The sequence below is a fragment of the Anabrus simplex genome, chromosome 1 (assembly GCF_040414725.1).
Source record: "Anabrus simplex isolate iqAnaSimp1 chromosome 1, ASM4041472v1, whole genome shotgun sequence".
NCBI lineage: Eukaryota > Metazoa > Arthropoda > Insecta > Orthoptera > Tettigoniidae > Anabrus > Anabrus simplex.
In genome coordinates, this window is record NC_090265.1 from 957,002,809 (window position 1) to 957,025,826 (window position 23,018).

At 38.3% G+C, this 23,018-nt stretch overlaps 1 protein-coding gene across 5 annotated transcripts in view; it reads right to left on the reverse strand.

Moving 5' to 3' along the window:
* The window catches only part of LOC136857798 (annexin B9), a 35,347-nt gene extending 13,197 nt beyond the window's left edge, over positions 1-22,150 (reverse strand). For 2 of the 5 annotated variants that reach the window (XM_067136736.2, XM_067136732.2), the window contains exons 1-7: positions 22,095-22,150; positions 21,348-21,411; positions 21,071-21,247; positions 14,469-14,673; positions 14,304-14,383; positions 14,111-14,186; positions 13,845-14,018 (exon numbers count right to left, since the gene is read on the reverse strand). In XM_067136736.2, coding sequence (XP_066992837.1) covers positions 13,845-14,018; positions 14,111-14,186; positions 14,304-14,383; positions 14,469-14,673; positions 21,071-21,247; positions 21,348-21,377 — 742 coding nt within the window. In that variant the 5' untranslated portion in view covers positions 21,378-21,411; positions 22,095-22,150. The other 3 variants (XM_067136733.2, XM_067136735.2, XM_067136734.2) reach the window with 3 other exon arrangements.
* Between the last annotated feature and the right edge of the window lie 868 nt (positions 22,151-23,018).

The window sequence follows — 23,018 nt, forward strand, 5'->3', positions numbered from 1 at the left end:
CCATCAAATTAGTCGGGTTAAAACCCAACTTGGGTTCATCTGTGTCATTTGGCCTGGCTAAAGTTTGTTTGATATCTTCAATCACTCACCACTGTTCTGCATTTAGGGCAATCGTCCATGTGGCAGATTCCCTATCTTTTGTTTACCTAGCCTTTTCTTAAACAATTAAAAAAAGAACTTTGAAATTTACTGACCAACTCCCTTGGTAAATTATTCCAATCCCCAACTACCCTTCCTATAAATGAATATTTGCACCCAATTTGTCTTCCTGAATTCCAACTTTTAAAAACACAACTCAAACTTATTTGTCTGCTAATTCCACGCAATCTCTCCACTGACAGCGCAGAACATACCACTTAATACTGATATAAATGGTCCGTTATTGGACATTATAAATTTTCCAGCTAACTCATTCCTGGCTGCCAGTGTTTCGCCCCAGTGTGCTAAGTTGGGCACTCATTCGGGACAAATATTTCAGGTTCCCTATGGGAATCAACATCTATATCAATATACCACTTAGTCAAGCAGCTCATCTGCATTCTCCCAAGTCTTTCCAGACCAAACTTTGAAACATTTTGTAACACTACCATTTTGTGAGAAATCACACAGAACAAATTGAGCACTTTTCTTTGGAATTTTTCCAGTTCTCAAATCAAGTAATCCAGGTAAGGGTCTGACCAGAGACTTATATGCCCTCTTTTATATCCTTACTACAACCTTTAAATACTTTCACAACCATCTGGAGAGATCTGTACCCTTTGTTTACATCCTATTTATGTGATTACCCCAATGAAGAGATCTTTCCTTATATTAACACCTAGGTACTTTCACCCCATGAACACAGTAATTAAAACAGAGGACTTTCCCTATTAGTGAAACTCATAATCTGACTTAACCCTATTTATCATACCATTGCCTGCTGTCCATCTCAACATTGTTGAGGTCATTTTGCAGTTTCTCACAATCTTGTAGCGTGTTTATTACTCTATATAGAATGACATCATCCGCAAAAAGCTTTATCTCTGATACCAGTTCTTTAATCATATCATTCATAAACATAAAAAAACACAAAAGTCCAATACTTCCTTGAGGAATAACCCTCTTAATGATTAGAGGATCAGATAAAGCTTCACCTACTCTAATTCTCCGAGTTCTATTTTCTAGAAATATAGCTACTCATTCAGTCACACTTGTCTAGTCCAACTGCACTCATTTTTGCCAGAAGTCTCCCATGAACTACCCTATCAAATGCCTTAGATACGGTAGGTCAATTGCAATACAGTATATCTGACCTAAATCCAAGATATCTGCTATACCTTGCTGAAATCCTACAAGCTGAGCTTCAGTGGAATAACCTTTCCTAAACCCAAACTGCCTTCTATCCAACCAGTTATTCATTTCGCAAACATATCTAATATAATCACAAAGAATGCTTTCCCAAAGCTTACATGCAACACATGTCAAACTGACTGGCCTGTAACTTTTGGCTTTATGTCCACCACTCTTTCCTATATACACAGGGGCGACAACAACTCTCCTTCATGCAAACAGAAATAAAATATTTCAGATATGGTACTACATCCCAACCCATTGTCTTTAGTATATTCTCAGAAATCTTACCAAATCCAGCTGCTTTTCTAGTTTTCACCTATTGTGTATCTTATTGTAAACTAGCAGACGTGCCCATGCTTCGCTACGGAATAAGCATGCCGCAGACATCTGTGAACAATCCTCTGCCGTGTTCTGTTAAGTTTGAACACTTGCTTCTAATCGGTGCCTCAGATTGGGGATTGAATAGCTGGAATACTATGATGAACCAGTGTGTTACATACCAGAAAATTAATGGACCAGAGGAATGGCATGCTAAAAGAAAGTTATCTAACTCCCCCAACTATTTTCAGCCAATATTCACGAAGGCTGTTTTGCTTGGCATGAAGCAGTAATCCCACCTATAAGAGATGAATGGCAGTGGAAGAGACAAAGCACATGACAAAAAAAACCAAATGTCAATGTAATGTTATTGTTGATCAATTTTATGAGCTTTCGATATTGTAGGCGTTCACATTTAGTTTTCTTCTGACTCTGTGATATTAGGGTAACTAATGTAGAGATTTCTTCCTTCTTTCCTGACTCCCTCTTGTCTTCAAGAGATCATTATTTTTAAAGGGATCGTTCTATGATTTTTTTCAAATTTTTATAATCATTGCACAATTTTTCTTGTCGATATGTACCAATGACCATACTGTTTTACACCTTAAGACAAACATGACAAAAAAACCATCGCCAGTTAACACGAGTGAACAATATTTCCACATTAGCAATGCTCGGTGTTGATGTGGACTAAACAACTGTATTAAGACATAAATGACTGGAAATTGTATTCTCTATAACTTTCCTTATGTAATAATTTTTGATAGGAACAATGACATTTGTATTTTAAAATTAAATTTTAGGTCTCTTCCCCTAACTACCATTTCATGCAGCTTGTATAAAATTATTTACATCCTAGAATATAGCGCCTTATTCCCCGACTTAACATACTGAGTTTCATTAAATTCTGTTCACCCATTTTCTCGTGGCTCAGCAGTGATATGGACTTGGCAACAAAAACCGAAATTCATGAATTTCTCAGTTATCATAGCCAGTACAGTAAAAATGTATAAGGCATAAATGATCGGAAACTGAATTCTATATAACTTTCATTATGTAGTATTTATTGGTAGAACCACTGAATATCATATTTGAGAATTAAATTTTAGACCTTCCTATAAACTACCATTTCACTCTGTGTGAATAAAATTATTTATAGTCTAGATTGTAGTGGCTCATTCCCCGACTTTACGTACCGATTTTCATTAAATTCTGTTCAGCCATTTTCTTGTGATGCCCATACATACATACATAAATGACGGAAAATTTAAAAGCGCATTTCCTTGTTACAGTGGGAATGACTGATACAAAAAATACCATTCTTTTCAAATTCTGAGCAATGTACAGACAAAACTCTTATTTTATATATATAGATGTCTTTGTTATCATAGGTAAATTTCAATACTTCTTTAATATTAGTCACCTCCTCTATCTGGACATTATCCTTATAATCAACAATCTTTGCATATTGCCAACTGAATACTTCTGCCTTCTAAAGATCCTCTCAAACACACTCCCCTTGTTCATTATTGATCCTTGGTACCAGTTTGTCTTGAAGTACCTACACATACCCTTTATGTTTCTATTAAAATCCATATGACTGCCAATTATGCTTGTCATCAGGTTATCCTTACCTGACTTCTTAGCTAAATTTAATTTCCTAGTAAGTACCTTCAATTTCTCCTTACTTCTACAACCATTTCTAACTCTGTTTCCAGCCTGCAACTTCTCCTTAGTTTTATACTTCTTTGTTATATTATAACGGGTCTTTACCATTCTTTGCCACCTTTAAATGAACATACCTGTTTTCACATTCCTTAACAATGGATTTAAACCCATCCCACAGTCTGTTTACATTTACCGTTTTCCACCTATCATAATTACTTTTTAAAAACTACCTCGTGCCTCTCTGAGCCATATGGTACTGCCTGACAGTCCTAAAGAGTTTTACCAGCACCACGTCCAGAATATTCTTCCTTCAAGTTGGTTCCATCACTTTCTGATTCACCTGTCCTTCACAGATTAACTTATTTGCCTTTTTGTCATGCTTTCTGTTTGCATTACCTTCCCAATTGACTTTTGGTAACTTGAGATCACCTGCTACAATCATGTTGCTTTCCATAAAGCTGATTATCTTATTGAATAATTCCGCATCAGCATCTGCGCCATCCTTTCCAGGTATGTACACTCCACTAACATCAAGTAGCCTATTATTTTTAGAGGCAAGGGCTTACACCTAGAATTTCATATTTGTCACCTCTAACTTTTTTGTAGCTTAAAAATTCTTTCACCAGAATGAATACCTCCCCCTCCTATCATTCCTATCCTATCTCTACGATAAACACTCCAGTTCTGTGAGAAAATTTCTGCATACATTATATCATTTCTCAGCCATGATTCAATTCCTATTAGAATATCTGGTAAGTATATCTATTAAATTACTTAATTACCATATATTACTTTCTTCACAATACTTCTACAGTTCAACATTTTTATGTCATCCCTAGTTCCAGATTCCTGTACTCTTATCACCACTCCCTAGTCCACCCCGTTTCCCTGAATGTACCTTCCCCTAACCCTTCTAAGCAAACTTCCTCGCTTATACATACCAGTGCCGTTAAAGTGAAGGTCACCTGAGCGCAGATCCCGATCTCCTACCCACCCATTAGGATCTAGAAATCTCATTCCTTTTCCCCCCCACATACCCACTCCATAGTATTTAAATCACTGATCACTTTTCAGTCAGTATCCCTACTACACAGCATTCCACTGATAATCTCTGTTTCCTTAAACTATGTTTGTACTTATACATACTTGCCTTACGTTGTTGACACCAACGTGAAACACTACCACCATGTCCTTTTCTACTTTCCTCAACATTTGCCTTAGGCTGATGACACACGGAGCGGTTTTCGCCGAGTCGGCCGCCGCGTCGGCGCATGTTTCTATTGTATCAGATGGGATGAAACAGACACAGCGGTGCTCGCCGACAGGCGGCAGATTTGCCGACTCGGCCTGTCGTGTAGCTGGCGGTGCAGCGAGCGTTTTGAAGACTTTGTGCGCGCTCTAGCGCCATAGATTTATTACATTCAGCTGAATCAAGGCTGACTTGATGCTTCGCTCTAGTCGGGCGTGGCTGAATTTACGCGGCGATTGCATCATTGGTAGGTATTCTTGTATTAGATATCATGAAGTATCTTTGAAATTCAATAATATACACGTAAAAGGACATATAGAGTAAGTAGTCTTTTGGAATAAGAATAAGAACAATCCTTTATTTTTCGGTAATTTTAGCTAGCTTCCTCACCTAACGTCACGCTCACTAATGTGTTTTGTCCACTGCCTGCTCGATACGCACCCGATGACTGCTTATAAGCAGTCATTTTAGATGCAGTTCGAGCAGGCAGTGGTTTCGTCACAGTCGGCAAAAACCGCTCTGTGTATCAATCACAGGCGGCGGCCGACGCGGCTGCCGACTCGGCGAAAACCGCTCCGTGTGTCATCAGCCTTAATCTAATTCATAGATAACACTACCTGGTTCCCTTTTCTCCACACACTTTCCCCCACATGTCTAACAATGAAATCCCGCATGACCAAGGGCCTGTTCCACAAACAAACTTCACAACTTTTCACTTTGTACTTTTCAGTTTAGATTTTGTTCCACCATCACTTTTCAGATTTAGTAAAACCTAGATCATGGTGGAACAGAAAGATTCACTTTGAAAGAACTGAAAAGTGGAAAGTGCAAAGTTGAAAAATTTGTTTGTGGAACAGGCCCCAGAGCCTTAACCCTAGCCACCTCATTTGACCCCCTCCCCTCCTGATCTCCCCTATCCTTCCTTTCTACCTCCCATGACAGTGTTCCACCCCCCCCCCCCCCACTATCCTCTCTACTCTACATTTTTATTTTGTATGTTTTCCCTTTCTTTTACTTCCACACTCCTCAGCAACAGTTCCCTGTTCATCTTCCCTCTGTTCTACCTGCAGTGACTCATACCAATTTTTCACCAACACCTGTCCAGAATTCTGCTCCTGAATAGAGCCCTTAGCCTGCAATTTCCTTCCCCTAAAACATTAGACCACCTGTCTTCTACAATCTCCCACTTTTCTACCTATCCCTCCTATGCACTTACCGTATCCTGTACATTGGTTGAGGGAAGCCCACTTTTCTTCCTGTCCTATGAGAGAATCCTAATTACCTCCCTCAAACTTTCCAACTGCTCCCTCACACTCAATGTCTGGCTACACTCAATTCCTACACCTGCATTCCTTAAGGAAAGGAAAGAAAAATGGTCTAGGATAATACACAAAGATCACACGACAAGGTAATTAATATACTAAATACAACACTACTTAGTCATATATATTTTTATCCCACTACACTAACAGAATGAAAACTGCTGTTAATTACTGAATATCAACAAGAATACACAAGAATTACACAATTCTAAACTGCAGTTAAGACTATCCTAATTATGACAGAATTCTAGTATGAGCAAAGTTTCTAGAGATATTTCTCCTACCACACAAAAATTGGACAATAATAAAATAAGCACACTAATTTCTAATAAAATAACTACACTACAATAATTTTAAACAGAGTTCAGACAATTAAAACAGGTTATTACTACATGCAAACAAATGAAAATTACAATTAAAATTTGAAAATCGCAAGAACTACTCGAGGATTACCAACAAAGCTAAATGTGTAGACAGATTATTACTACTTTACCCTACTATGCTCTAACAGAAATGAAAACTGCCATTCAGTTAAATGCTGAAATATCGAAAGGGTTACCGTACACAAATATAGCAAGCAAGATACTATCTAATATAATATCAGTAATACAATTCTTAACTGTAATCAAGTGTATCCTAATTACGATGGGTTAACTGAAACACAGAACTGGCTTATCCCAAATACTACAATATGAACATCGACATTGGTTGCACAATAGCCTCAAAGAACTATTACTGATTTTGAGAGGAAAACACCATCATAATGAAAATATTGTATTTACATGCCATAATGGGACTCCTGTTGCATACAGCGATTGTTTTGAATATTCCATGCTTTATTTACTGTCAATGCAATATATCTTTAGATTTTTTAATCACGGTTTTCTACATGGAGTCTACTTTGGAAGGTACTTCTGGTGTTAGGACAAACATTTATGGAAAAAGGTCTAGAAGACTGAGGCAAAGCTCAATTATAGTAGCACTACAGATACCATCATTATACATGATTAGGGGCCGTATTTTTTGGTAATAGCGATAAGCACGAAATTTTTCATATCTTCTTTCTAGCCTTTATATGACCTTGTAGGTACCGTACCGTAACATATTTTAGCGAAATGAACTCGCGAAATATCGCAAAATCTGTTTATTACGCAAATCGCGCAAATAATCACGAAATATACTCCAGTTGGTAAGAAAAATGCGAAATCGTATCGGAAAAGATCTCCAATAAACGTTTAAATGCTCTTGAGAACTTGACTATAGTAGTTTCCTTCTCAGTTGATTGATAGCGCTGTATATTCTCTAAACAGATGCACACAAAGCGATGAGTCCTGTGTATCGGAAGTATGTGTATTCAGTTCCGCGATCTCTAAGGCAATCATTAAAAATCAATATCTGTTATCGATTACAGCAAATGGCGTTGTGGTTGTAGCAAGATCGATTGTAGATACAGCAGTGCACATTATACTCTTTCGCATTGAAAGTTCACCACTTATGAACCTTTATCAGCAAATGTCCAGCATTTAAGTACAAAAATGCTGAAAACTAAAGTCACAACAGTTTTTCCGAGGGCCGAGGAATACAACAGTCAGGCGTTCTATGTATTTGATGCTGCAAGAAAGATTCTAATGTGTGAGTACTGTAATGTTCGCATTATGTGAAAACGAAGAGATACGTGTGATAAATACTGTAGAGAACCAGAAACACACAAAAAGAAGAAGAATGAAGCAAATGAACATAATTTTAAGCGGAAAATAACAATCGGCGATACTTTACACATCGTAAAGGAGTTGAAAAGTGATAGAGAGCAATTTGTAATAGACACAAGAAAAGCATTCATGCAAGCCAGCATTTCTATAGAAAAATTGGATAATCCTAGCATGAGGACATGGATGAACATAAAAGGGAAGATAAATAATACCGACTTTATTATAAAATATGACGATATTAGTAGGCCTATTCTAAATAAATCGCACCGAGCTCGATAGCTGCAGTCGCTTAAGTAGAGGCAGTATCCAGTAATCGGGAGATAGTGGGTTCGAGCCCCACTATCAGCAGCCCTGGTTTTCCGTGGTTTCCCATTTTCATACCAGGCAAATGCCGGGGTTTTAAGGCCACGGCCGCTTCCTTCCAATTCCTAGGCCTTTCCTATCCCATCGTCGCCGTAAGACCTATCTGTGTCTGTGCGATGTAAAGCAAAGAGCAAATAAATAAATAAATAAATAAATAAATAAATAAATAAATAAATAAATAAATAAATAAATAAATAAATAAATAAATAAATAAATAAATAAATAAATAAATAAATCGCCTGGTTGAGTTGTAATGTTATTGTTCTTACGTCCCACTAACTACTTTTACGGTTTTCGGAGATCCCGAGATGTCGGAATGTTGTCCCACAGGAGGTTTTTACGTGCCAATAAAACTAGTAACACGGGGCTGACGTATTTAAGCACCGGGCTGAGCCAGGATTTTACCTACCAACATGGGCTCAGAAAGCCAACGCCTTAACCGTCTGAGTTACTCATCCCCGGCCGGGCAGCACCAGCATATCCATGAATATCTTCCAGGGATATATGGCTTTGCAAAATGCAGTGAAAGCACGTCTGATAGAAGAGAAGAGAGAAGACATTGTTAGTGAAGTTTTAGGAAGATTTGCACCAAGTGTTCACAAGTATTATGGTTTCCGACGTCTAACGTGGTCAGCGAAAGGGGCTGCTTTGTTTACAAAAACATACTTTCTGACTGTTGCACAACTCTGAATCCTGATAATGTTGAAACCATGCGTAGTTTTTTTTTTTACTTTGGAGACAAGTCATTCAAAATGTTAAAACATGTAGAACCAAACCAAACCCCACCGCACTTAATGCTCTGAAAGGGCCTTGGCCTGCCCTGTGACCACCGCTCAGCCTGAAGACCTGCAGATTACGAGGGGTCGTGTGGTCAGCACGAGGCATCCTCTCTGCCATTATTCTGGGCTTTCGAGACCGGGGCCGATATCTCACCGTCAATAGCTCCTCAGTTCTAATCAGGTAGGCTGAGTGGACCTCGAACCAGCCCTCAGGTCGAAAAAAAATCCCTGACCTGGCCGGGAATCGAACTTGGGGCCTCCTGGCAAGAGGCAGGCACGCTACCCCTACACCACGGGACCGGCAAAAACGTGTAGGCTACGTATACATTCCTAACTTCCGCCTAACTTCATTTTGAGGTTTTATTTCTACCAGTATTTATTTCTACAACATTTTGTATATTTGGTTGTTCTAAGGTTTAATAACAATTTAATACATTACAAGTGTTCACTTTAAAACCCCTAATCACAAAATTAAGTTAGATTTACCCACACCATAAGGAATATTTCACAAGAAACATCGATCAGTATGACAATTTATTTCACGAAATACCTACCGAAATAGTGTTAGTTTTAACACCGAAATCAACAGTTTTATTTCACCAAAAAATAAGGCCCTTATACATGATTATATATTTTGGAGTAGTAACAAGATATAAATCACAATTCTGGGCTGGTTTCTGTTGGTAAACTAGATGGCAGCTATGCAGGAGATAAACTACCTGAGGGTGTAAATCACCTGGTACTTTGGCTTGCATGCTACCACCTCTGCATAAGCACTAGGTAGCTACCCAGAACTAGACATCGATATATGGGTTTGTCTACACTGATTTTCAGCAAATTCTCACTTTCAACCGAGATGCTGTCTATCATCAGATGTATGTTGCTTGTTCAATTGTCTTACTGTCCTGTGCTTGCATCCACTGATCATCATCAACAAGCCTAACAAGGGATGTCTGTAGTGTAACAGAATTTACATCAAGGTTTCATGTGGTTAATCTATGTGGTTTCAAAAACAATACCTATTTGGGTTTAAAATCTTCCTTATACCATGTTAAGCCAAGTTTCAAAAAGCATTCTTGTAGTAGAGTGGTCTAGGCGCACGCTCCAAAATCGAAGGCACGTAGGTTCGATTCTCAATTAGGTTGATTTACATTCAAAGTTATTTTTTCTCCCTGACATTCTTCTGAACTTTGATGTGCTTCCATATATATATCTATCTTCCTGATTGATTTATTACCTTTGAGTATTCTGTCTCCAGGCTTCTGTGCCTCCACAATACTCTTATTTGTGCACCTAACTCTGTGGCCTTGTTTAGTACCAAATGCTTTCTTTTATTGACTGGAGTTGCCAAACCTCTCACTTCCGAGTTGTATACAACAGAACATCTAATCATTCTAATGTTGATATAAATATGTGTATATTATATATTGCTTGCTTATAATTAGTAGTAGTAGTAGAAGTAGTAGTAGTAGTAGTAGTAGTAGTAGTAGTAGTAGTAAGTGCCGTTAATATTGTCATTATTTGAATGCATTATATCATCTGTAATTGAAGAATTAATAACTCTTGATAAATAAACAAATCAAATCAAAACCTACTATCAATAAAAGACTGTACGAGGAAAGACATGCAGATGCGAATACTCTACTAATTATGAAAATAATCTGAAAATGAGAACTCGAACCTAGGTAGCTTGTGTTATGAAGCGAGCGCCTTTGTCATTGCGCTATGATAATGTTTGAGGCTGTATAATATTGGGTGTTTGAAAACTAATTTTAATTTTCGAATTTCAAAGTTTCGAAGTCCATTTGAGATGATTTTCAAATATATTGATGTTGTACCCTTGTAGAGTTTCTTTGTGAAAGCTTGACATACGTGTAGACATGGTGTAGACTCGAGAGGGTGGTGTGACAGTTGCATCTGAAGGGAAACATTCATGATGAAAATACCGTATTTCATGGCATAATCGTCGCATCCTTTATTTTCAATACAAAAATCGGACTTTAAACCTTTAATTACATAATCGTCACACGTCCAAATTTTGTTCACTAATCTGGTTAAAAGGTAAATGGAACTGCAACGTAAGTTGCACATGAATGCGCAATTTAAATACGTGTATGGTTTATGGGCAATTTGGCAACACAGTCACGTTTGCGACATGTTGCACAACGTATAAATAAATAATACCGGTATATGTACGACGCATGGCTTACCGGTAGACTATCGGCAGTTTGACAACGTGGTCGCGAGACAGTGTACTATTTATTCACCACCTACATATTATGCTTACCGGTAGGCTATCGGCAGTTTGACAACGTGGTCGCGAGACAGTGTACTATTTATTCACCACCTACATATTATGAGTTCCCATTTGAAATACGTAAGGCTGTAAGTTATCGCTTATCGGCAACGTCGCCAGGAAATACCGGCTAGGTAGGTTGAATGGACCTCGAACCAGCCCTCAGATACAGGTAAAATTCCCTGACCCGGGCGTGAATTGAACCCGAGGCCTCCGTGTAAGAGGCAAGCACGCTACCCCTACACCATGGGGCCGGCTCCTATGTTATTGCGCATGAAGTGAAATCCAAGACGATAACGCAGATTTCCACGGAATTATTCAGCCGAATTATTTACGATGTCTCAGTTGTCATCGCTAGACTCTTATCTTACTACTACGTCATAAGTGTCCGGGCATGGGATGAAAACTTTTATTCAAGCAGTCAAGATAATTATTATCCAATGCTATTAAAGTTTTATTTTATAAACTCGTCAGTAATGTAATGTAAAATCATCAATAACTGGGAAGAAATATTAACCTAATTACCGTATGTTTAACGTCTCAGAATACAGTCAACTACACAGTAGATCTACACCGCGCTAGCTAGAGCTCCGGTTTGCGAGCTTTGCGCAAGCACAGTAGTGTGTCGCAACCAACGAGCTAAACTGATAAATTGCTGCATGCTTCCTTGCTGCCTAACAGTATTGGCTGCTCTGGAATGGACAGATCACAGATGCATTTATTTGTTTCAGATTTACGTGATTACTGTAGACATGTGTGCGTGAGAATTTAAGTTTTTAATTTGTGTTTTGGGTGTTTGCAGAAATAATTTGTTTTAATAGTGAACAATTACGGAAAGTCATTTATATCGCAAAACATTAACGTGTGAAGCATTTATAAGCGATTATGGGGCTTCTGCGGGCTTCAAGCTAAGCGTAATTGCCTTCGCTGAATAGCACGGGAACAGAGCTGCAGAAAGAAAATTTTCTGTGAGTGAAAAGTTGGTGCGTGACTGGCGGAAAGTAAAAAACAAGTTAAAAAGCACAAACCCTTCTAGACGCGCGTTTAGAGGTCCTAAAACAGAGAAGTTTCCTATAATTGACGAAGAAGTGTTTAGGTACGTCAGTGAAATACGTAACAATGGCTGCAGTGTATCATATGAAATGTTACAAATTAAGGGACAGGAGGTAGCGCGCAAACACAACATACCGGTAACTCAGTTTAAGGCGACTCGTGGGTGGATTAAGGGGTTCATGCGACGACACAATCTGTCAGTGCGAAGGAGAACAACACTAAGCCAAAAGTTGCCTGCTGATTACACGGACAAGATTGTAAATTTTCACCGATTTGTCATACGTTTGCGCAAGGGAACTTCGTACTTGCTTTCTCAAATCGGTAATGCCGATCAGACTCCAATCTTTTTTGATATGCCTCGCAACAAAACTATTGCGCTAAAAGGATCACGGAGTGTATTAATGAAAACCAGCGGTAGTGAGAAGTTGCGATGTACGGCAATGCTAGCCATTACAGCTGACGGGAGAAAGTTGCCGCCTTACATCATACACGACAGATAGTCATTCCTGGTGGCCTAACATCTGCTTTGCAGCCACTAGACGTATGTGTTAATAAACCCTTTAAAGACCACTTACGTCGATTTTACAACGAGTCGATGATGAGTGGCGATCAGCAATTGACTCCCGCCGGAAATATCAGGCGTCCACCCTTGGACTTGTTATGCTCGTGGGTGAAGAAGAGTTGGGATCTTATACCACCTGAACTAGTCTCCAAGAGCTTCAAAAGGACTGGGATTTCGAATGCACTAGACGGTTCCGAAGATGACGCAGTGTGGCAGGAAGACGAAGAATCTGATACTGGTATTAACAGAGGCGAGGACGGCGCATCAGATAGCGAAACCTGCGATAGTGACACCGAAGATTTGGAATAAATTGCGTACCGGTAAGTCCGCATTTCACAACAAAGCGATAATTTTTTGCAAGTGTAATATTTTAACTTTAATACTCAAATTAATGACAAATTAACTTAATACGTTCATTTTTATTTTCAGGTTGGAAAAACGTTCGCCGAATTGTTGCGAAAAATTATGAATTTTGTTTTAGACTATTTTAATTATTTTGATGTATAAACGCGAGTATTGCGTGCATCTTAAATTTGTATCAAATACAATTTAGTTATAAATACATTTTTTGAGTAATACAAATACTCGTATTAAATATTCATCGTATAATGGTCGCACCCTACAATTTTTTTCGAAAATTTTGGTATAAAAAGTGCGACGATTATGCCGTAAAATACGGTACTGCAATACAATACCAGTCACTATTATGTTTTTTTTTTATCAACTTACTAAGCTAATTCAAGCTGTATGTCACCATAAATACAGCTAATAATGTTCAGCTCTCAAAGCTTGCCTGGCAGGTAAAAGCCTTATCGGATCCTCAAAGTGGCCGATAAATTACGTGCCAGGTAACTACGATCTATGATGCTGAGAGCTACACGGAAGGGGTCAAATAGAATATTTCTGGGGTTGCTGGAGCCATCCAGGCTCATTTTGGTTTTGGTCGGGGGTTTGAGACCGGATGCCTTTCCTGACTTCACACGATTCGTGAGATGAAAGTCTCGACCCAGGATTGACCCCGATTCGAATCTCAGCCTTCTGGGTGGGCAGCCAGCAGTTATGCCACTGAGCTAATTATGCCCTCCACAATTCAGCAGAATATATTTATGTTATTCTTAACAATCACCATCAAAATAAAATCTACTTAACCACAGAGACTATATAATTCAATCAAATTTACAATCGCTACATACCTATCGACAAATAGCCATCTTCCAAACTCCCAGAGAATTCTCGTTCAATTGCTTCTACTATATCATGTCCTGCCAACCGACTATATTCTCGGAAAATGCGGTTCAACTGCTGGTAACTCCGAGAAACGAGAATAGCATTGAACGTAGATTCATCAGTTCCCCATTGCATTTCACCTATAAAAGATGGATCAAACAAGTTTAATACGCTTGAGCAACATAAGAAAAAGGATATAATATTAAACATTATACCCTAAAAGGTAACAAACCTGCAGCAAGAAGGGACTCTGCATCTGCAATAGCAGAGGCTTGGGGATCTGGCTCAACTTCTTCACTACGATTGGCCTAAAACAATTTAGTTTACTTTTATAAATTTAGTTCGTACAGTAAATTTACATACAGGAATAAACACCTTTCAAAATCATGACATAACTTTACTATCTCTGCATGCTAGTTACTTACAGTGCACAACGACACTAGCAGTCTTTTGAAGTGGCCTGAAGTGTCGCCTTTCAAATCGCTCTCCAAGGAACTTTCAAACACTAAAATTTGAAACAATTGTATGAATCACTTTGTGGGGAACTTCACAACTTTAGGGTTATACAGCCTAGATCATAAAATACTTACAATTCTCATAAACTTGAGCCACTGTCTTAATTCCATAGTTGCTAAGGGTGCACAGAATTTCAACAAGAGCTTCTTCATCAGTGCCCACTCCACTTATTGCATCATGTAATTCTCTAGCATAAAGTTCTGGGAGAGAGGTCATCAGAGCAACAACAGCGTTCTCAAAGTTTCCAGTCAACTCACTCTTGAGTTCATCTATCAGCTCCTAAATAAATAAATAATATTGCTAATGACTCATCACTATCATGATATTAAAAAATGTAGTCAATCAAGATACATTTCTACAGTATTACACCATGAAACTTCTAACAAATTATTTCAACAGTTTCAACACATTTTCACCATACAGAAAGTAACATCTGCAACTACACATGATTTTTTCATGAACATTTTTATAATAACTGTAAAATGTTTTAGAAATGCTGTCTGACAAAAATAAGGTTTTGATTAGTGACTGAAGATGCCTCACAAAAAGAGGCGAAACATGTCCCACATTTGAAAAATGTTTTAACTTAAATACCAACATCTTGTATTGTATTGAATAGGTGGAAATAAATATTAAATATTTTCCTATATACTTCATGAAACTTTCAATATGGACAAAAATGATTTTTATCACTTGTAATGATTCATCATCACCGAGCCAAAACTACTGGACATAAAGAAATGAAATTTTGGGGATACATTCATATTGCTCGCTAAGAGAGGATTTTTGGATATTCTGTCGCTAAGGGGGTGGAAAGGGGGGTGAAATTTTAATATGAGTGTATATCTCAAAACTTTAAAAGTGTACAGATGTAAAAATTGGTATTTAGAATCTTCATTAAAAATAAAGAAACATGTATTTTTTTCTTTTCGGAAAATCCCAATAGGAGGGCTGAAAAGGGGTGAAACACGGGTTGAATTCCTTTAATAGGGATACTTATATCTCAGAACCAGAAGATATTACAGACCTGAAAATTGTTATTTGGGATCTACTTTAAAAATAAAGAAACAGGTATTTTATCATTTTTGGAAAATCCAAATAATGGGGGAGGGGAAAGGGGGGTGAATTTTTAAAATAAGTGTATCTACATCTTAAAACTTGAAAAGTTTACAGATGTAAAAATTGGTATTTAGAATCTCCTTTAAAAATAAAGAAACATGTATTTTTTGTTTTTGGAAAATCCCAATAGGAGGGGTGAAACAGGGGTTGAATGCCTTTAATGAGGATGCTTAAATCTCAGAAACTGCAGATATTACAGACCTGAAAATTGGTATTTGGGATCTCCTTTAAAAATAAAGAAACTTTTTTTTGCTTTTTAAAATCCAAATAGTGGGGGTGGGGGGTGAAAAGGGGTTGGATTTTTAAAATGAGTGTATCTACATCTCAAAACTTTAAAAATTTGCACATGTAAAAATTGATATTTAGAATCTGCTTTAAAAATAAAGGAACACTTATTTGTTTTTGTTATCTGTAAATCCCAATAGGACAGGTTAAAAGGGTGAATAGTGGGTTGAATGACTTTAATGAGGATATATATATTTCAGAAACTGAACATATTACAAAACTGAAAATATGTATATGGGATCTCCTTTATAAAATAAACACATTTTTTTTTGTTTTTGGAAAATCCAATTAATGGCGGTTAAACAGGAGTGACAAATTTGGGTGAATTTTTTGAAAGATTACATCTACAGAATATCTGAGAAACGTAGAATGTTACAGATGTAAAAAGTGGTATTTGGAATCTCCTGTAAATGTAAAGAAACATACAGTATATCTCAAAAACTTAACATGGTACAGAAGTGAAAAATGGTATTTTTATCTCTATTAAAAATAAAGAAACGTGTATTTTTAGTTTTCGAAAATACCAATTGGGTGGACGTGGGAGGGGTGAGGGGGGTTAAAAGTGACAAAATGGTGTTGAATTCTTTCAATTAGGCTACTGTTATCTCAAAAATGAAGATGTTACAGACGTGAAATATGATATTTGGAATCTGCTTTAAAAGTAAAGAATTTAAAATTAACTGACTTAAAATTGTATGAAAATACTTACATCTAATAAAAACTACAGTTGTTAGGGCCTACAGACGTGAAAATTGGTATTTGGTACTCCTTTAAGAACAAAGAAGAACCCATTTTGTGGGGGGGATCATCTTGGGGGGCGGGAGTGAAAAGGAATTGAATTCCTTTCATGAGGAGAGACAAATAAAAAACTGAAGAAGTTAGAGTCGTGATAATTGGTATTTAGAAGATCCTCTACTATTAAAGAAACAAGTATTTTTTGCCAGAAAATTCACTTGGTGGGGGGGGGGGGTAGGGGGAGGAGTGTGAAAGTGAAATATTTTTATCTCAAAACTGAAGGTAATAGACCTGAAGCATGGTGCTTGGAATCTTCTTTAAACATCAAGAAAAACACCTTTTAGTTTTTTTTTTTTGGGGGGGGGGGGGTAAATAAACTTAACGGCGGTGGGGTGTAAAAGGAGGTGAGACCAATTGATTTTACTGGTCATAATGTATTTATAAGGAGCCTCCGTTGTTCTGGCGGCAGCGCGCCGGCCTCACAGAGCTGGGTTCCGTGGTTTAAAGCCCGGTCTCTCCATGTGACATTCTTGCTGGACAAAACGGAGGCAGGACAGGTTTTTCGCCAGATACTCTGGTTTTCCCTGTCATCATTCATTCCAGCAACACTGTCCAATATAATTTCATGTAATTTGTCATTCATTAATCATTGCCCCAGAGTGGTGTGACAGGTTTCGGCAGCCGGCACATTTCCTATCCCGGCCGCTAGATGAGGGCTTTATTCATTGCATTCCTGACCCTGTAGAATGACTGCAAACAGGCTGTAGATTTTTGATGTACTTATTCTGATCATAAACCGATCATTTTTAATCTTTCCTGGGTTTGTTTCTCAAGAGCAATCTTTTCCTTCGGATAATGTTCTTAGATTACAGTAGATTCTCCTGGAATATAAATACAAATTTAAACACATTTGAAATAAACGTTAGGAATGAGATTGACCGTTCAATTGTTCACCTCTATAATAAGGTCAATAATGCACGGAAGTAGATCATTCGTATCGCCAGAAATTCTGCACACTTGCCTACACGCGACAATGGTGCTGGTCACATTCTCAACAATGACAATGGCAGCAGATGTAATTTACCGCCAAGTAGCGGTCTTGCATCTTGCTGTGGGGTCCAGAATAATAATAATAATAATAATAATAATAATAATAATGTTCTGGACCGTCGTCAAATGTGCGGACCGCGCTGGAAACGGGTCCTGGACAGGTAATGACTAAGAATGCAGTCTGGTCGCGGGTTCAGTATCGCCAAGGCACTCAAGACGACACCACGCTGGATCTCCTGAAGGATTTGATCCATATTAAAAATGCTTATAGGAAATGATGGCAAAGATTTAAGGACCCAACTGACCAGGTGGAATACCTGGACCTAGCCTGGGAAGTACGAAATTGATTGCTGGAAAGAAAGATTGAAAAATGGGAGAAAACTTGCCGTAATCTATTAGAAAACAAATCAGATCGCGAATTTCGGCGGATAATTCTAAATTTCACTATAATACCGTAGCGAAGCACGGGTATCTTGCTAGTTGTTCTATAAGTAAGAATATTTCATGGCGAGGGCTGATGGGTCCCTGGCAAGCATAAAGGAAGGATCTCTTCTCTGCTATTTTAGGTATCGTAAAACTTTTTCCTATGATTACAAACTTGTGGGATGTATATGAAAGCGCACCTCAGAGATGACCTCATAAAATTCAACGATAGAGTTCAGTTGCTTCAGCATAGAACAAATACCTACTAAATGTCCTAAATTCTTTGGTAATGATCTTCACAAAAAATTGCTGATCTAGCACATTCCTCATTTGACTTAAGATAATGTAAAGAATTCAATTGCAAGAAGAATTCTTTCTCCTGATTATCTGGAGTTGCCAAAATGTGCCATTGTGTTGAAACCTACCAGATGGCCTACAGACACTAAATGGAATATTCTCTTTGAAGAAGAAATTGATCCTCTCTCCCCTACATTGTGGACTTCTAAGAGAACTATGTTAAGCAGTGGCGTGCAGTGAACACGTCTGTACCCCAACTGCAATAAAAAAAAAAAAAAAATTAAAAAATCACAGCCCCAGCATATTACCATTTCCAAATTGTACTCACAGCAGCATCATAACATAAGCTACGGCAGATTTTAACAATGTACTTACAGATTCACCCAATGTTGCTTGTTGCTTTTTGTTAAATATCTGCAAGTTGATACTTCTGACACGAATAAAGAAAGAACCCGATGACTGATCGTAATTGTACAGTTATGGTTTTCACAGAATTGTACTGGGATTTTTTGCTTTTTAACTTAAAATCCTAGCCTAAACTGAGTGAGCAATGACAGACATGGGAAAGTATTCCTCACGATGGATTGTATGTATGTATGTATGTACAGTCTTCAGCCCTAAGGCTGGTTGGATCCTCAACAGTTCTGCCATCAGCTGTCATAGATGGCCTAAGCATCACTGAAGAGGCGTACTAAGGAAATGAGGAGTGAGGTAGTTACCCATTGCTTTCCTCACTGAGTCAGAAGTTGCTATTACAAATCAGTCTGCCAAGCACACTGAAATGCATGCACCAACCTACCCTATGAGCAACGTATTCACACCCTTCATAGCAGGGACTGGCTGCACAAGGAATGGCATTACTAGCATTGCTCATACCTCAGTCACTTTCACATTGTCAAAGCTAAGGATTAACACTCTTATATTCACAAAGAATCCCACAGAACTCTTAAAAACTTAATCCATAACACAAACTTAATCCATAACACAAGAACAACACTACAAAAATTCACAGTCTGTACCACCATTACGGGCAAACAACGGGTGTACAGCACCAAAATTCTTGTACTTGCGCTTGTCTGTGTTCATGCTGGGCAACCTAAATATTTTCCCGAGCGCACAGAAAAAATCCTCTACACATGCCATCAATTAATAATCTCAAAAACTTTATACATGCCAAAATCCAAAAATAAAATAGCCTATATACTTTTATTGCAATTGATCTCATAAAACAGCTAATTTTATTAGCAAGACGATGTGCTAGCGGCTGTACTGTTAACATATTGATATTTTTCTTGTAGCATCTGATGTGTGGCGCTGAACACTTCAAGTGTTAACTATTACAACTAACATACCTTTACCAAGCTAACTGGCCTCTCGCTGTGAGACGCTGTGAATCCTGAGGGTGATCCACAGCCCACATCCCGGCTCCCCAGGACAAGGAGGCTTCAAGGGCATGCGTCAACACAGCGACTTGAATTTCGCTTGGGTAACACACTTTTGTGTGGCAAAGAAATCCAGCTCACTGGAGAGTGCTGAACTGCTGAAGAGTGAGCGGACTATCGAGAAAGCTGTATTTGGCTAGACTTAGCTGTTTGCAGTTTTCTAAACTTTATAAAAAGTGTTGTAAGGAATAATACGAAAATGAAAGTACAAAAATCTTCGTCCCAGTAGTGCTGGGGTAGATGGGACTCAGTGCATGCCACTGACTTTAGTGAATGTGTTAAGAGGCTTTCCCAGATAACAGCATGCAGGGCAGCTCTACATGTTAACACTGTTAATCAGCTCTTCATTAGTATTGTTGAAACTCCTGGAAGGACACCAAAAATAAAGTGCAAACCTGGGACCAAGAAAGGGACATGTCAGAACTACGGACAATTTTCTAAACAAGGTTAGTACAGCATAGGTCTAGTTTAAGATGTGTATTTATTGAAGTAGACCATTTCTGTTTGTTCATGGATATTAAAAAAATTAGTATAATGTACTGTCTTTTACAGTTATATGGTGGGGCTACCCTGGTGGTAACTCCTGTCATTGATGCACATGGCATCGTGCTGGCCAGGGAACTTGATGGTGAAAGCCACACAAGTCTATATCAGGGATGGCAAACCATTTCCGACTAGTGTGTCAGTTAAGGTCTTGTTTATTACTTTTTACTGTCTAGTGTGCCATCTGTTATTTTCCTTTAAAATCATCATGAAACCCCCTCATTTGACTTTGTTAGGTATTAGATTGCATTACATACACATCCATTCAAATGAATGTTTCATGGTTTTATTTTGTAAACATCGTTGAAAATTTAATTTTAAAAACAGGTAAATTTTAGGAATAAGATATATTTTTGCTTTAGCCGAACAAAATGCTATGTTGCAAGATTTTTGACCTATTTATTACATGTTAAAAACATTAAAGTAGGCCCTATGTTAGTGTGTTGTGTAGCGTGCCGCAGAATTTGTGCTCCCGTGTCACCTAATGGCATGCATCATAGGTTCGAAATCCCTGGTCTACATTCTCAACGTAGGAGATGCAATTTGGTTATCAAATATACGTATTTCCAACAACGTATGAGACTGATTCCTCTGAAACTTGCATGAAGTTCTAAGAAATACACAATAGCATTTAACAAATTTTCTTTTTACGGCTATCAGTTTCTAAAATATAACAATTCTGTTAATATAGGCTAATCCTCATGCTTATCCACAATTATAGAATAAAAGAACACTATTTTTACATTGGTACAAAACCATACCCTGCACGAAATAGTTTTTACCTTTCCATACAACGTTTTGAAGGCTTCTGCAATTTCCAACCTTTGGACAACTCCTCGCTTGGCTAGAACATCTATAATAGCTTGCTCATCGGTTCCAAATCCCTTCATAGCAGCACGCAAAGTTTCTGCATCTGCATTGGCATCAAAAGGCTCAGCAGGGTAAACAGTTGGATTGCACTATTAAAAAAAAAAAAAATGATTATAGTACGCACTAGCTCACAACTTATGCGGAAAATTTACGAATATTATAACCACAATATTGCAATTTTACACTTACATGCACTGGGTAGTACTTTCGGGAACTCATTTTGATGGGAAATAAGTTTAATGGGCGCTTAGAACTGTAAAAAAAACACAGAAGCTTAAAAAAATACACTTTACATAACAAAATCTATCAATATGCACTTTTCACCGTGAACCAAGTAAAAGACAAAAATCGAGCATACCGACTTCCTACTTATATCTCGTATACAGTACACCGCAGAACGGACCTCAATGTACCACACGAAAACGAAGACTAACGTTGACGAGAGGACCCTGATATACTGAAACTCCCTCCACCTTTTCTCAGAACCCACTGTGTACTGTGAGAGCATAGATAAAATTACGTGGCTTCAACAACCTTCACAAATGAATCATACATTCCAAAGGAAAATGGAACGGAAGGAAAGAATGCGTCATCTCACAGGTGAATAAGCACAGCCTTGAAAACATTTTCATAAGTTACTTACACAGATCAGAAAGTAGACTACGAAGTTGGCAATGCACAATAACACATCATGGTAAATATCAAGCTACTGTGTAATCTACTGATCCGTAAAAGATGTTATTGATCATGCAGTACAGCTAAGCAGAGAACAAAGTAAGCCACTTGTAGAAATTGAATTTTCTAATACCACTTGCATTATAAGACGTGTAAAGCACAGAATATAATGTGCTGACAAAAATCAATAAATTAATCTTCCTACAGATATTATAATTCCAAGTTACGTACAAATGTCCAAAAATTAATACTCACACTCACACAGTATGAAGTTGCCGGGAGCTGACACCGCTGACACACCCACAAGACCAGCACAGAATACAGAATAGAGGTGGGGACGGAGCGAGTAATACCGATGAGTAATCCGGTTGTAGCGGTAGAGCGCAGCACCGATCCCCTCCGCTTACAACTGTAAGTACTCGCGGAGGACCAGAGCACAGTGTAGCGCACGACAAGTGTTTAACAAGGGCAGACCACGACGTTGAGATCACGGATCATCTTCAAATTTTGTAAACTTTTAGTAGTCTATTAGGACAAGATAATGTGCAAATAGTAAGGCGTACTATTAAAGCGTTTTCAAGAAAATAGCAAGAGAATTTTCGCGTCGAATGTGTACCGGTGCGTTGCAGTCAGGAGCACGAGGTGGCGGTGGTCGAGTGGTTAGCGTTCAAGCTCCGTAATCGCTGGATAACTGGATCGAGTCTCGCTTTTCACTTTTTGTTTTTCAACACTGGTCATATTCTTTCATATATATTGCAGGTCAGAGCGTCCAGGTGCAAAGCAGTTCCGGGTACCTTACTCGATTTCACTGTCAGGTATGAGGGATTTCACAAATCGCGACAGGCATACCTTTTCAGGAATACTTTATGCATTGGGCCGTTTACTTGTTGATAATTATAAATGATATATTTGTTTTGTAGTCCACCTCTGTCGTGGAGTGGTTCGTGTGATTGGCTGCCACCCCCAGATGCCCGGGTTTGATTCCCGGCTCTGCCACGAAATTTGAAAAGTGGTACAAGGGCAGGAACGGGGTCCACTCAGCCCCGGGAGGTCACCTGAGTAGATGGGGGTTCGATTCCCTCCTCAGCCATCCTCGAAGTGGTTTTCCGTAGATTCCCATTTATTTCTCCTCCGGGTAAATGCCGGGATGTAGGCCCCTACCTAATGTAAGGCCACGGCCACTTC